The following is a 14,282-nucleotide window of genomic DNA, read 5'->3' on the forward strand; positions in this document are numbered from 1 at the left end:
CTGCTTGCATCCATATTAAGATTTAAAAAAATACTTTTTGGTGTATTGAGAGTTCTGTACATGGCTAGGTATTGTGTATGGATGCTGTAAAAAATAAAGACTTTTCTTCTGATGGACTTTCGATGAGGCCACGGCTGGCATCTTGTATTTGAACTGTTTGAAGCTTCTATCGTTGTATTTTCATTTACTTCACTGTGTCCCACGCTGACTTTAGCCAAGTAGCTCGTTTTATCAAAGGTGAGCAAGTGTCATCAAATCTCCCAAGTACATTTGGGCTTTGCTTTCTTCTTCTGTTTCACTCCCAGATCTCCAGCTGTGTACATCCACAGATTGAGCAGTCTGTAGCTGTTTTTCAGTTTGAGCATCAACATTTCTGAAGCTTAGGTTGCTGTCTGGAACGGAATTAGTGGTGAATTTAAAGCTGGTTTTTATCTAGGTATGAAGGCAGAGCTTGTTTAGGAAAACTCTGAGTGGGAGAGTTCAAATGCTGCACATAGCTTGTGCACTCCCTGCCTTTAATTTTTCAGGAAAAGTCCTTAACAGTAGCTGTCGAATGAACTAAACAGACCCATCAGCAGTACACTGATTATTTACTTGTTGCTTGGTTCCTTTTATTTATCTATAAGCTCCTAAGATCAAGCAGCTTCTTACAGATTGCATAAAACAAATCCTGTGGTCAGCAATGTCAGCAGCTTCCTGGGTGTATTCCCCGCGTCGCTCTTTGCTGCACCAAACCCTCCAAGTTCCTGAAAGGTGTACTTTTTGATTGAAGAGGGAGTTTATTTCTCAAGTGCATTCAGAGCGTGTTCTTTGGAGTCTGTTGAAAGGGTTTTAGATGGTGATTAAGCGATGGCTTGTCGGGTGAAAGCTGCTCTGAAGTCCCACTCGTGAAGTTTGTTGCTCAGTAATCTCATGCATAAGTGATTTGTGATTAATGACGTGGGTTACATGTATCCTGTACCTGCTTAACCGGAAAGATATTTTAAACTGTTGCAGTGATTTTTTCCATAAATTTTTCCATAGCATCATCTCACTTCCTCTTGTCCACTCATTCTCTTGCTTTTGGCAGAGCAGCGTTCAGCTGCTCCATGCTCTTGCACATCCACCTCATCGTGGGGACAGAGCTGTTAATACCTTGTGAAGAAAGGTGCCGTACAGACAGTACTGGTTTTCTATTAAAATGTTTTTTTTTTTATTACATTTATTTGTCATGAAAGCATCTGAAGGCCAGTAAACCTCCTGGGGCTGTTGCAGAGTCTCGCCGAGCTGTGGTTCGCCTCGCCCTGGTCCCGGCTGCTCCCCGGCAGGGTGGCAGAACAGGACGTGTGCCTGCGGCTCGTGTGCCGGGGCTTGCGGGCTGCTGGGCTGGCTAAGCGGCTTTAGCAGGCTCTCTCTAACAACGTTACAGATTATCGAGACTTGAAAAACACACTTTTCTTGTTCTAAGTACAGATACTGCACAAATGCCTAAGTTGAAAAAGTCCGAAGTCTTAAAGGGATAATGGTTATTAGAGTTGCTGTGCGACTGGTATCCTTATTTTAGAGAAGTGTGTGTCTTTCATCTGGTAAAAGGTTTGGGAGAAGAGGCTGAAGCTACAGATAAAAGCACAGAGCCCTTGAAACTGTACTTGAAAATATTTGTTAACTTTGACTGCTAATCAGTTCTGAAGATAAGTATTTACATTGCAGAGATTGACTGTGATATAAAATATTTTGGACAGTAGAAATACTTCTGTTTTATTCTGGATTTTCACATCAAGGCAGCGTTTGAGTGAAAGCCTAATGAAAACATGTAAATGCAGGCTTTAAAATGTGTTCTGTGGTGCCAGCTGAGAGTGTTGTAGGAAGGTGTGTGCCTGTTGAATGCATCCACACCTGCACATTCCTGGTGGCTTCAACACTTACCCGCTTTCAGTGACAATTCTGGGTAAGTGTAGAAGGTAACATTTCCGTTACGTCACTTCCATCTTGCCTTTAGTATTACGAAAGATTGTTTTAATAAAATAATGTTATGATGACTTTGCAATGAGCCCTCAACATATTAGTTACTGAACAATTGATTTGCTTTTGTTTTGTCTTTAGGAGATTCGGTTTTAGAGGTCTGTGGGGGCTGTTACCACTTACCTTAGAATATTCGAACTAGATACTGGGTAAGTACTGTGGTTTTTTAATTTCTTGTAGCTAAAAAAAATTCCACTCATTTAAATGCAAAATAATGATGAGGAAACAAAGCTCAGAGTTTCCTATAGAAATCTCTTTACACCTCACAAAGCCAAGCTTAAAACACCTTGTATTTTCTTTGATAATACTATCTTGTATATGTTTCTCTCCTCTCTCTTTGAAAAATTATTTTTTTCACCCTGGAAACATACCAGATTGTGAGAGTGACTGTAGATGAATCTGAGACAGATGGACAGAATGCGGAGGCCAGTGGTGCTGTTTCATTTTTGTGATAATCAATATTTACCGAAGTGTTTTCTGGCTTGCTGTTTTTATTTAGACTTTTGCTAGTAAATACTGGTTGAGATTGAATAGTTTGGTTTAAGATTAACACCTGTAGCTAGTCTTCTGCACTGGAAATCTCCGAAAAGCTGGTAACCTTACATTTACCTGACATGTTTTACCACATAGTAACCAGAAATGATTTGGAGAATACAAGGCTTTCCTAAAATACTCTAGTGCTTCCTGAATTTGTATAATAAAGCATCAACTAGACATGATTTTTGTAAGAGCTGGCAAAACATCATTTCCAAGCTAGGCTCTTTAATCATCTGCTCATATGCTCTTAGAACTGCCATTGCAGCGGGCTTGCCGACGTTACTGATAGTTTGTGTGAGGGACACTTGCAGGGTTGGTGCTTCGGAGGTGTTGGGCTGTGCTGGGACAGCAGCCTACCTCCTCTTCTCCTCTCCAGCACTTCCAGCGTGGCTTTGAAGTTGTCTTTCTCATTCCTGCTGTTTCTTATCTGTCCCTTTTGGGGATTTCTCTGTTCTCTGTGTTACTGACGACATATGGAAAGATTTGGAAGCTGTTTTCTTCTGGTTTCAACCAAAGTCATTGCAATTTGGACAGAGAGTATCCATTAAGGTTAATGACCCGCTGTTATCCTGTGTCTGCTGGGTAAGTATCATTTACCATGTTGAGAGGTTGTGGATTTTATCCCTTACAGCAGGATTTCACTTTTTGGAAGAACTGTTGACAGCCAGATTCCCTACATTGAAGAAGGATGCTTCACTAAAATCGCTGTGAACAGCACGTGTTTAAAGCTCTGGGCATTGGCACCGTGCATTCATCGTGTGGTTTGGTTGGTTTTGTTTATTTTTTCCCCAGTAATTTAAACTTATGAATATACATGTATCAAGAAGATTAAAATTCTGGTGAAGATTGTACCCCAGTGGCCTGCTGTAGTATTTTTACAGTAAACATTGTTTGGATTCCTCAGCCCCTTCTGATTTTGATCAGTGGAGCTCAACAGTGACAACTCCTTCAAAAAGCAGGCTCTCCTCCAGTGAGGAAATCCAAGCGAGCGGCTCTGCCTTTGTGACTTACGTGGGAAAATGTACAGAGTTCATTGGAAATGTGAAAAGGGAGATTTTGGGCAACTTGGCACTTGACAGTTTCCAAAGGTTTGTTAATGAATAAAGACTTAGTGCTTCAGCCTTGAAGTGAAGTGAAAAGAACTGTTGTTAGCCTGCTGTCGGATGCCAGTGACACTGAAATATTGTTGATCTGCCTGTGGAATTAGCCCTCCATCACTTTACTGGTGCGAGGCGGTTCTTCCGAGCAGGGATCCGACTCCTGCGATTCAGTGTTGTCGGAAGCATCTGTTCCCCGTGCAAGCAGGGTCAGTAACCCTCGCCCTCTGTCCTGCCGCACAGCTAAGCATATTTTCTTGGACCAGCTGATCCCCCCTCGCTGCCCCTTCCAGTTAAATTTGCAGCATCTTGCAGCAGGGTCAGATGAAGTTTCATTCCTCCCTCCCTGCTTCTGGCCAGCTGAATTTGGTGATTTTTGTCACCCTTTTTGGTGCTGGCGTTCATTGGGATGTTCTGCGAGTATTTAATTCCCTAAACTGGCAGAGAACTATTCATTTTTCTTGGCTGTAATAATAGTTTGCCATTTTAATGAGCTAAATGCAACTGATAAAAGGCTCAGGAGACGTGGCAGAAACTAAGATACCACCAGTTTCATGAAACTTGGTAGGAGGTTCAGTGTACTGATGATGTATGTAAAATGTTAAGCCTGGCTTCCACATACAAGCTGTCGGTTTTATTCTAAGTCTTTTCAGCCAGGTGGTACCCGCTATACTCACCTGGTCATGCCAAAGCCAGTTGCGTTTTCTGGCGAAGCTGATGAACGCGGGATATTCTGGTACACAGATGGTTAAAAACTGTGCTGTTTAATCCAGGGGATTACCTTTCTTCAGAGCCTTCCCAGAGAAACCTCTTCAGGGCATCCTGCTTGGTTAGAATATGTAGCAGATGGCTCTTTGCGGGTGAATACAACACTTTTTAAAAATACAGAGCGGCTTTCAGTATTGTCAATGAGAGCCACTTGTGAAAACAGTAGGATAGATAATATCCTGGTTTATGAAGAACTCTGAACTTAAATAACTTGCACCTTTATTGTCTGTTTCATATTTGAAAAGCCAAAGGTTGCGTTCCTTGTAATCAGACTCTTCTGTTCCCTTAAATAACGAGCTTCCCAGCTGAATTCCCATTACCACCTTGGCCTCCACTCTTCTGCAGAGGCCAGTGTGTCCTTTTTGTACCAATTTTGGAAAATAAATGCAAACACCCCATTGCACCAAACTCCAGATACCCTGAACTGTTCAGGTTGAAGCGATTAAAGATTTCAGCAGTGTGGGATTTTATTCCTATGCCTGTTTTTTTTTTTTTTTCTTCACAGGCAGCTTGCAGACTGGTAGGTATCTCCTGGATCAAACTGAATTCATTTTTATTCAACAAATTGGCCCTAATTTAACAGTGGAGATTTCATTAAGCAGCACATAGTGTACACCTGTGATCTGCAGCATCTGTGCACCAAGGGCACGTTGGATTGGTTTTAAAGGAAGCTTGTTATGGTTAAATAGAGCTGCAGACTTCTAAACAACACAGATGTTCATAGTGCACTCAAAGCTCCAGTTTGAAGCAATACCTTTGGAAGAGCTAAATTAACACGTAAAATCTCAGCGGCGGTGGTCAGAGAGCAGGAGGAGCTGCGCGGGGGAGCCCAGGCAGCAGTCGGAGCAGGACTGGGCGATTAGCTAGATTACCCGATCGACGTCAGGATCATCGGTCTCAGTCTTTGACCTCAGGACGGGGACCGCTTGGGCGGAGGGGGCTGGGAGGCTGCGGCCAGACTGACCCGTACCTGCGGATGGGAAAAGGCTGGCTCAGAGGGTTGTGCCCAGTGTGTCCCTGCATGTGGTGTTTCTTTCCTGAAATATATTTTTTTTTCCTTTCACTGAATCAGAATGTGCCCAAAAAAATAAGTTATTGAGTGCTGTGAGACACAATACAAATAATTTTCCTCTCATACGGAAACCTTTTGGTAGCTGAACAGTGTCTAAAAGAAAATAAAAGATTTTTCTCTCCCTACCTACATATTCACCTTCCAGATTTGGGGTGTATTTTGAATTCTTAGCCAAAGCGTTAGGGTTCAGACCTTTTATTATTAATAATAATAGTAATTTATAGCTTTTTTATTAGGTAGCCTTGAATTAGACTTACCAGAGCTGCCCAAGAGGGAAGTGAGATGAGCGTTATCTAGCTTAGCCGGTGTATTCCGATCACAGAACCTGGACCCAGTGTTAAACTGGTCTGAAGCTGGAGGTGCCAAACGCAGAGCAGTAGTTAACGGTAGCCTCTTGAGATGAACGAGGAAGTTGTGATGGCTGTGTCCATCCCTGCCTGGTCACACGTGCACAAGCATGCCGATAGCCGTGTGCTGGTCCCAGCAGCACTGAGCTTCTCGTGCAGCGTGTGGGCACTGTGAGGTCACAGCGAGCACCGGGCAGTGCAAATGCAGTGTCTGAGAGGTATTTCTTTCAGGTAGCCTTTGAAAACCTGAAGTTATTAACTTTGTTATATAAGATAAAGGGTTAAATTAGAGATGTCTGATGCTTTAAATACCTTTTTCAATGACTGCATAATCTGTTGTAGGCTAACTGTAATGACATAATCCAAAAATAGCCAGCAGTCTTCTCCTCGATGCTCATCCTTGCTGCGGTTCTGCAGCTAAAGGATGGCAAGTGCTAATCTCCCCAGGGTGCTGGAGGACGTAACGTCTCTGTCCGTGGCCTGGCACAGGGGAGACCTCCAGGGTGTCTCGCATTTGGATTTGGAGCAGGAGGTTAATTCACGTTCAAGTAGTATGATTTTAACTATAATACATGTTAAACGTTTGAGGCACGGCGTTAAATTATTAGAGAGGAGATTTCCCAGTATCTGAGTGGGCAAGCGTTCCCTCTTTCCTAGTGGGATGCACAGGCATATTCAAGCTGGATTTGTCTAAAGGATTCTGCTTGACCTGCTGTCAGCAATGAGACGGGAGGCTGGAGTTTTGGCAGGTGCGTGGAGGCTTTCTTTTTTTTTTTTTTTTTTAAAGTAACAGAATGTGTGCAGTTGCAAGTGCAAATGAAATCACGTACCCCTGTGCCAGAGTGGTGCGAAAATGCAGCCTCAGTGTAATGGCAACCTATCTGTTATCCTGTTGCTTTTATAAGCATTATCACAAATCAGTTATTTTAAGGCTAAGAACGAGGATGAAGTGGCTTCAGGGATGTGTATGTAGTACCTATCTATAGCTAGACTGCAGCTGTTGATTTGGGGGTTCTGGAAAGAATGGAGTTGAGTATCTGTAGAAGTCATTCTAGAGTGCCTGGTGCTGCGCTGAAAATGTAATGGCTGTTTTCACTGAGAATTCACAGACTTTTGTAACTTTTTAACTTCCATGTACGTTAAGAGCCTTTTCTTTTCAAAGCACATTTAAACCTTATAAAAGATGAATTTTCACAGGGGAAACTCTGGCTTCAAGGCTGATTTGATTAATGAGGTCTGTATTCTTCTTTTTTAAAGCATTTCTTAATCCTTTTTTGGCAGGGGCTGGTTCTCTCTTCGGGTTAGTTCAAGATGGCAGACCAGAGGCAACGTTCGCTCTCTACGTCTGGAGAATCGTTATACCACGTGCTGGGCTTGGACAAGAATGCCACTTCAGATGATATCAAAAAGTCATACAGGTAAAGGTTCGGGTTTTACACCTGTTGCCCAACAGCACAAGTAGCTTTAATTAAGTGTTCAATAGATTACGTATTTACGTATAGGCTCGAGTTGGTTTATTTAAACCTTTTGCCAAAAAAAAGTAAGAACACCAGGTAAAAATATGGTTGCTTCTTGCAAAATTGGTGTAAAAACCTGCCTAGGCTTTGCATATAAGTGCTGTTAAATTTTTACATCTCATCTCTAGTAAGTTCTCAAATACGCAGTGTCATTTTGGAGATCATTTTTCTAAAGTTGAACAGAGTTTTACGTCAGTTAAATTATTAATGTTACGTAGCCTTGTGTCTGGCGTACAGAGACCATGGATGTGCAGCATTGCCCTTCGGTCCATCATTCCCAATTCTGGCACAGTGAGGTTTAAAGATGTGAAAAAGGATGGCAACTGAGTATCAACAATGACTTTTTTCTAAAAATCCATTCAAAATTTGTTATTCTGTGTGGAGTTACTATTTTAAAAAAGGATTTTTTAACTTAATTTCCTTTCTTAAAGATTTAGACAGATGAAATGGCTTCACATTGACCAAACAAAAACAAATAAAGAAACAAACGAGTCCTGCAATATCCTCGTTTTCCACATTCCCACAAAATCTGCTTATGTACAACTGCTTCTTTACCCTTGAGCATGAGCTACGGTCTTGTGGACTGTTTGACGAGGGGTAATGTGGTTAACATTACACTAGGGGTCAGCAGTAACCTTTGCTTGAGGATACTCTTTGGAAGTAGTTTTCTTTTAGACTTTAACGTTTACCAAAACTTTTCCCCTTTCAAAGTCCCATTTTAACACTGATGGCAACTACATGGTGAATCAATTGTGACCACAGACTCTCAAAAATTAGCTTCCTAAAACCTCCTAGTGGAAGTTTGTCTCAGTAATCTCCCAGTTTTAGCAACTGGAAAATAATTTTACCTCCCTGGGGGAAAAACTACAAGTTTTCCCTTTGGAGGAAAGACCCAACTAGATCCTAGGGTGAAATGTAGCTGCTTCTTCCTTACCTGAATCTTCATCTAACCTTGTTTCCTCTGCTGCACCTTTTCAAAAGGAGGACTGCCCACCTCTTGTTTTCCTTCCATTTGAACATCCTTTGCTGGCCTGTGGGCTGTGGGGTTTGTGTACATCTAGGAAATGGGAAATGAAAAATACTTACCTATTGCAACCTGTTAGTAGCCAAGCCCTTTCCAGGTTTATATAACTTCCCTCTAGTTACAAAAACTGTGATTATGGCGTTAGTGGCAACCCTGGATTTACCCAAGCAACATGATTTGAGTGTTTCAAGTGCACGCTCAGTTTATTGTTTGAATGCTGTGATATACTGGCATGCACATCCCGATGTGTGCTTGCACAAATCTTTATTTTATGTTTGTCTAAATATTTCCTCACTGCAACCTTGTTGTGTAAATGTCTGCAGGCTTCTAGTGTATTCCTCAAATACGGGGGTGTGGTAACTTTCTGTAGGAGGACAAGTACCTTCGTTGGTGGAGGAGAACTGTTAGCATACAATTCTGTATATTTTTTCTACTTAGGAGCTCAGTTTTTTCTGTTTATAAGGAGGTGTTTGGCCAGTTATTTCTGCTGATTTCTATAACTAATCTGGGCTGTGTGAGAACTAGCAAATTTGTCACCACTTAATCTGATTTTTTTTTGCTATGTTCAGAGAGCTCCAGGGACTGTCAGTTGCTGTCATTTAGTTGTAAGAGATCTGGCATGACTAGGGGAGGTACGTTGTGATTTCCTGATATCTCGAAACTCTGAAGCTTTTTCTATTCTAGGAGGCCTTGAACTGCAAAGTACTTTGTTCCTGCACAGGAATTGGTGAATTAACCACAAGCGATTGTCTGTTCTATTTTTGTGTTCAGACACTGCAGATTAGCTGTGGCCGCTTGCTTTTATTTATTCTTTGGTGTTATATCTTAGACTTGTGTGTCTTTTTTTCTGTTAGCTTGGTCTTTGCTTTAGCAGGAGCAAAACTTACTGGTGGAAATTGCTGGAGCTGAAGGGTGGGAAAAAAAAAAAAGTGTAACTCTTTTCAATGTCTCTTTTTTTCCATTGGATTTCTGAGGGCCAAATCCAGCAGGCTGAAGTCAATCCTGTGAACTAAGCTAGACGGTGCTGTAGCCTTTTGTTATCATCTAAGGAAGAATCATCAGGGAGGTTGAATCAGAGATGAAGGAAACCAACTGGAGCTTGAAAGTCTCCCTTGAGTGATAGGCTGTGGAATAAAAAAAAAGATAATCAAACCCCCAAAACCTAAATCCCATTTTTTAATCTATAACAATCTCTTTTTTCTTTCTGCAGGAAACTTGCATTGAAATACCATCCTGATAAAAACCCTGATAATCCAGAGGCAGCAGAAAAATTTAAAGAGATCAATAATGCACACGCAATATTGACCGATGCTACAAAGCGAAACATTTATGATAAGTATGGTTCTCTGGGTCTGTATGTAGCAGAGCAGTTTGGTGAAGAAAATGTGAACACATACTTCGTGCTATCCAGCTGGTGGGCGAAGGTAAATAAAAGTGCAAAGAGGAGTTATCCTGGATGGGCATTTAAAACTCTTGAAGAGCTCCATTTGATAGTTATGTTTGGTTTTGCTTTTGGAAATTGCTGAATTTCAGACACCTGGTAATGAACCTTCTCTTACTGCGGGGCAATCTCTAGTTCAGAAGTATTTTTCTATTATTTTTCCGTTATATAGTCTGAATAAGCAAGACTTACATTGAACTTACTTGGAGGCTTCCTGAACAAATGTCACTTGTTCAGCTCTTTTCCAATTTGGGAGACTCTGGGTTATTTGTTCATTTGTCCATCCTTGTTTCTAGTGCAGCAGAAAGGGTATCACCAGTCTTCTGCCAGTACCAAGGAATTACTATATTTTACTGGTTTCAGATTATTTTTAAGTGTAATATGCTTCTGTCTTTTTAAGTAATACATTTTAAAACCGCCACATTTACTCAAAAGTGCAAAAAACCTGCACATTGCACATTTCTCATGCTGAAATTGTCCAGGCTTTTGCATTTCGGAGTTCATGTGATTGCAGTCTGCTTGCACAGAAGGTAGTCAGTAAAAGACAGCATGACCAGGAAGCTGAAGTATGAAACCAGAACTGCACCAGCTTACTTACCTAGTGACATGACGTTGTTCACAGCACTTTATGGCTGGTTAAACCCTTTTCCTAGTCTTGGCATTTCATTTCATGGGTTCATTTTTCTACCCTGTGCCAGCGTTGTCTCCATCTCTTGATTCCTCTGCAGTAAGGCAATAGTTATATCACTGTGCTGGTTTGCAATCTTGAAAATTATTTTATAAAAAAATTACACAGTGACCTATATGAAAATTCTGATTTTGCCTGTTGTGTGATAAGCACCCAGCTGGCTTTGAGATGCCTCGCTCACGTCTTGGTAGCGTCCAACCTCAGTGCCCTGATCTGCGGTCTGGTGAGCTTTGCAGCCATGCCTACAGCCTTGGGGAGGTCAAAGTCCCTGCCCTAGGTACATCGCGACCTGTACATCAACGAGCTAGCGTAAATCTTTTCCAGGGTTATTTTTGCAAGCTACAATCTGTCCTAGACAATTCTACCTCTGGTTTTTAATATAGACACACTTCTTAGACCTGTATCAGATGCAGCAGAATAGTCCACTTAAACCTAAATTGCAGGTTCAAGTAAACCAGGTTGGTGGTATTCACCTCAGTGTAAAATGTTGCCAGGTGCAGCTGGTTTTGCATTTAGTTTTAAATATGTCTTGGTGATGAAGTACAAAAAAAATGTATCTGGTAAGTTCTGTCTCTACATTGCTGTATTTTTGGTCTCTGATTTCCATATCTGAGTGTCACAAACTCGGTGGTCATGCACGGTAGGCACAGGTTCTGAATATTTCTCGGTCTTCTGTCCTCTGCAGGCCTTGTTCGTGTTGTGTGGGCTGGTCACAGGCTGCTATTGCTGCTGCTGTCTGTGCTGCTGCTGTAACTGCTGCTGCGGGAAGTGTAAACCTAAACCTCCTGAGGGTGAGGAGCAGGAGTACTACGTCTCTCCAGAGGACTTGGAGGCACAGTTGCAGTCAGATGAAAGGGGTAGGTACAAACACCGTGAGGTTTCTGGAGTGACCGTCAGCCTCTGTCTGGGGGCTCAGGGTGCAGGCTGGGGAGCAGCGCTTGCTTTGTAGAGATCCACACGAGGCTCCGATCGTAGATGATGGTCGGGGAATGCTTGTGGCTCAAGAGTTATGTGGGTAGCACTGACACTGGAGATACAGTTGCTGAAAACTCCCAGAGAGTCTTCACTGAATTTTCTGGCATCAGAGCAGTAGGTGAGTGTCATTTAGCTTCCTCCCCGCGTCGCTGGAGTGACAGATAGCCAGGCGCGTGGGACTGCAGAAGGGGGCTCCTTTACCCCAAAGGCTGGGGTGTGTCAAGGCAGCTTTAACTGCGTCAGGCAGAAACCTATCTTCTAATACTGTTTATGAAGATATAACGCTATTTTTGTAGAATTAAACTGATGATTTAGAAAACTGTAGAGCCTTGTGCATGCTCTGGTCATGTTTTTAATGGGCATTGCTGAATGGTGGGCGAGGATCAGCTGCTCTTTCAGCAGGCAGGAAATAGAATAACTAGCAGGAAGGAAATAGAATAACTGTTCCACATGTAGACTGGAGTGGAATGGTATTGTGTGCAGCCTGAAAAACAGCAAATTAACATTGTGCTCCTGAGTCTAAAGTTGTGTTATCGAAGTGTTGTGGGGAGATGTAACTTAGGCTTACTAAAACATATGATGCTGGTTTTTCTCCTTGGTGTGCTGAGCCTTTTGTCTTTGCTTTTCAGAGGCCTCAGATGCACCTATTGTGATACAGCCAGCATCAGCCACAGAGACAACCCAGCTCACAGCCGACTCTCACCCCAGCTACCACACCGACGGATTTAATTAAGTTAAGAAACACTGTAATTAACATGGATAAAAAAAAATACCTGGCCAACTCAACGCTAGAATCATGAACATTAGAAGTAGAGAATGGGGAGGGGGAATAATTCTGCCACAGTAAGAAGGCAGCTTTCCAAACTGCCGAAAATATTTTGTAATCCCTTCAGCCTTTTGTCACCTTTCAGTGTCGTATCTTGATGATACGTGAAGTGCTGTAGCATGCAGTATTTAAAGCAGTTTAGCTACGGTCTTATTTGTTTCCTTTATTTTGTTTTTTTGGTTTTTTTTTTTTTCCCCCTGTTGTTTTTTTATAGCATGTATGGAGTTATGTTAAATGTCTGTGGTGTAATGTATTGAGTTGTCACAATATAAGCGTGATGGAGACATTCTGCATTTTAAGCAGTGGTACTGGCCTAAAAATGAGATTTAAAAAGTTTCACAGAAGCCACCATTCTTCCGTACAGCTGAGCTGTCGAAGACCTTTAAAAATCCGTGATTTTCATTTTGAATGCAACAAACCAATTCTTTTATTCCTCCTTCTATTCCTGCGGTGTTATCTAAGCAAACTTACAAAGCCAAAAACCAAAAAATGCCAGTCCTGCAGAGCTGGAGTTCTCTTTAATGCTGGTTTTCAGCTTGAATAAATCCATCTTGAAAACTGAAAAAGGAGAGTTTCCAATCTGTGAACAGTAAATTGATGAACAGCTCTTTACATGTACGGTGGTCTTCAGTGGCAATGTCACCGCAAACTGTCACAAAACCAACCGTGAGCGGGCTTATTTGGTGGTGGCGGTGGGATTTGAACTTCAGGCACAATGCTGGTTTGGGTTGAGCTCAGTCATTTTCCTGAAATGCTAAAGACCAAATAGTGCAGCTTTTTTGAGTGCACAAGAATCCTAAAGTGAAACTGGTTCATTGGTTTTCACTGAGCAAGTGAGTAAAACGCAGACAGTATGCAACAGCGTAAATGTTTTTTAAAAATTGGGTTTTAAAAATTTGTTCTAATAATTTGAGATTCTAACAGACAAGTGGGGTATTACGTGTCTTATTTTAACGCTTTTATAATACACTAGCCCTTTAATTTTCCCATTAACATCTTTGTGGGATATTTAAATGGCTTTTTAAGAACAAAACACCTTTGTGTTAATGTTGTATAATTTGCACATTCTCTTGCATTTAGAGTTGTTTACACCAGTGTTTTTCTTTTCCTTGGAACAACTATGCGGAAACCATTGAAGGGTTTCCTGTACTGCTTTGAAACCAAATCATGTTTGAATACTGCTCTGGAAACTGTGATTGATTGAGATTTACCTGTTAAACAAAGCATTTTAGGCAGCTGCTGAATTGCTGGTTTATTTTGTCGTTAATGATCTTACTTGAGATGGTACAGAGTCAGGATCTAGAACAGCCACCAGAGAACCTCCACTGGGCACTTTTAGCGGTTAATTACAGCCTCTTTAATTGTGATCTTTACAGTTTTATATCACAATGCCTCTGCTGTCCTTTGTATCCGGTCTCCCCTTTTCATTTTTCACCTGTTTCCGTTGAGAAGCTATTTACAGCCTTCCACACGGTGCTTGCTTTGAAGGTCTGTCGTGTCTTTGACAAGATCCAGGGCAAAGCACTGTCAGTCTGTAAGAAAACCATCAGGAAATGAAGGGGACTCTCCTGCCAGAGAATTGTTCTGAACGTATTTTCATGGTATCTTTGCGTGAGCTGAAAATGACGGACCGCATAAAATCAGACATGAAACAGTGTTAAACATCCTGGGTAGGAGAAAATGTGCTTAACACGGTCTCAGTGCAAAGTGAGGGATGTTTGCAGCATCAGGCTTCCCTGGAGCTGTTGGTACAAGCACGTTTGTTGCCTGCATGTGAGCTTGCTGCAAATAAACACACTTGTGACACCACTTCGGGTCCCAAAAATTCAAGAAGAAATGTTACGTTTAATTAACTGGCTAGATTTGAGTAGCACAGATGTTAAGTCATTTCTTCCTCGTCAATAGTCCTTTTAGATTGAAACTCGGTGGTTTAGTAGAAGATACTTTTAACTTTTTCTGTCTGGCAAACTCTCTTGGGTGGCCTTGATG

At 41.7% G+C, this 14,282-nt stretch overlaps 1 protein-coding gene across 1 annotated transcript; it reads left to right on the plus strand.

The window, feature by feature from the left end:
* Positions 1 to 7,111: 7,111 nt before the first annotated feature.
* DNAJC5 (DnaJ (Hsp40) homolog, subfamily C, member 5) lies at positions 7,112 to 12,227 on the plus strand. Its single transcript, XM_010082581.1, has 4 exons — positions 7,112 to 7,240; positions 9,574 to 9,787; positions 11,178 to 11,349; positions 12,097 to 12,227. The coding sequence occupies exons 1-4, from the start codon at positions 7,134 to 7,136 to the stop codon at positions 12,198 to 12,200; spliced, it is 597 nt and encodes a 198-aa protein (XP_010080883.1). The 5' UTR covers positions 7,112 to 7,133; the 3' UTR covers positions 12,201 to 12,227.
* Positions 12,228 to 14,282: the final 2,055 nt, after the last annotated feature.

This window comes from Pterocles gutturalis, unplaced genomic scaffold (genome assembly GCF_000699245.1).
Source record: "Pterocles gutturalis isolate BGI_N339 unplaced genomic scaffold, ASM69924v1 scaffold44564, whole genome shotgun sequence".
Taxonomy (NCBI): Eukaryota; Metazoa; Chordata; class Aves; order Pterocliformes; family Pteroclidae; genus Pterocles; species Pterocles gutturalis.

Excerpts from the sequence above, each read along its gene's own strand:
- DNAJC5 (XM_010082581.1), top strand. The coding sequence starts at position 7,134 with ATGGCAGACCAGAGGCAACGTTCGCTCTCTACGTCTGGAGAATCGTTA. Across the intron at positions 7,241-9,573 it reads GATATCAAAAAGTCATACAG|GAAACTTGCATTGAAATACC; the intron begins GTAAAGGTTCGG and ends TTCTTTCTGCAG. Across the intron at positions 9,788-11,177 it reads TATCCAGCTGGTGGGCGAAG|GCCTTGTTCGTGTTGTGTGG; the intron begins GTAAATAAAAGT and ends TGTCCTCTGCAG.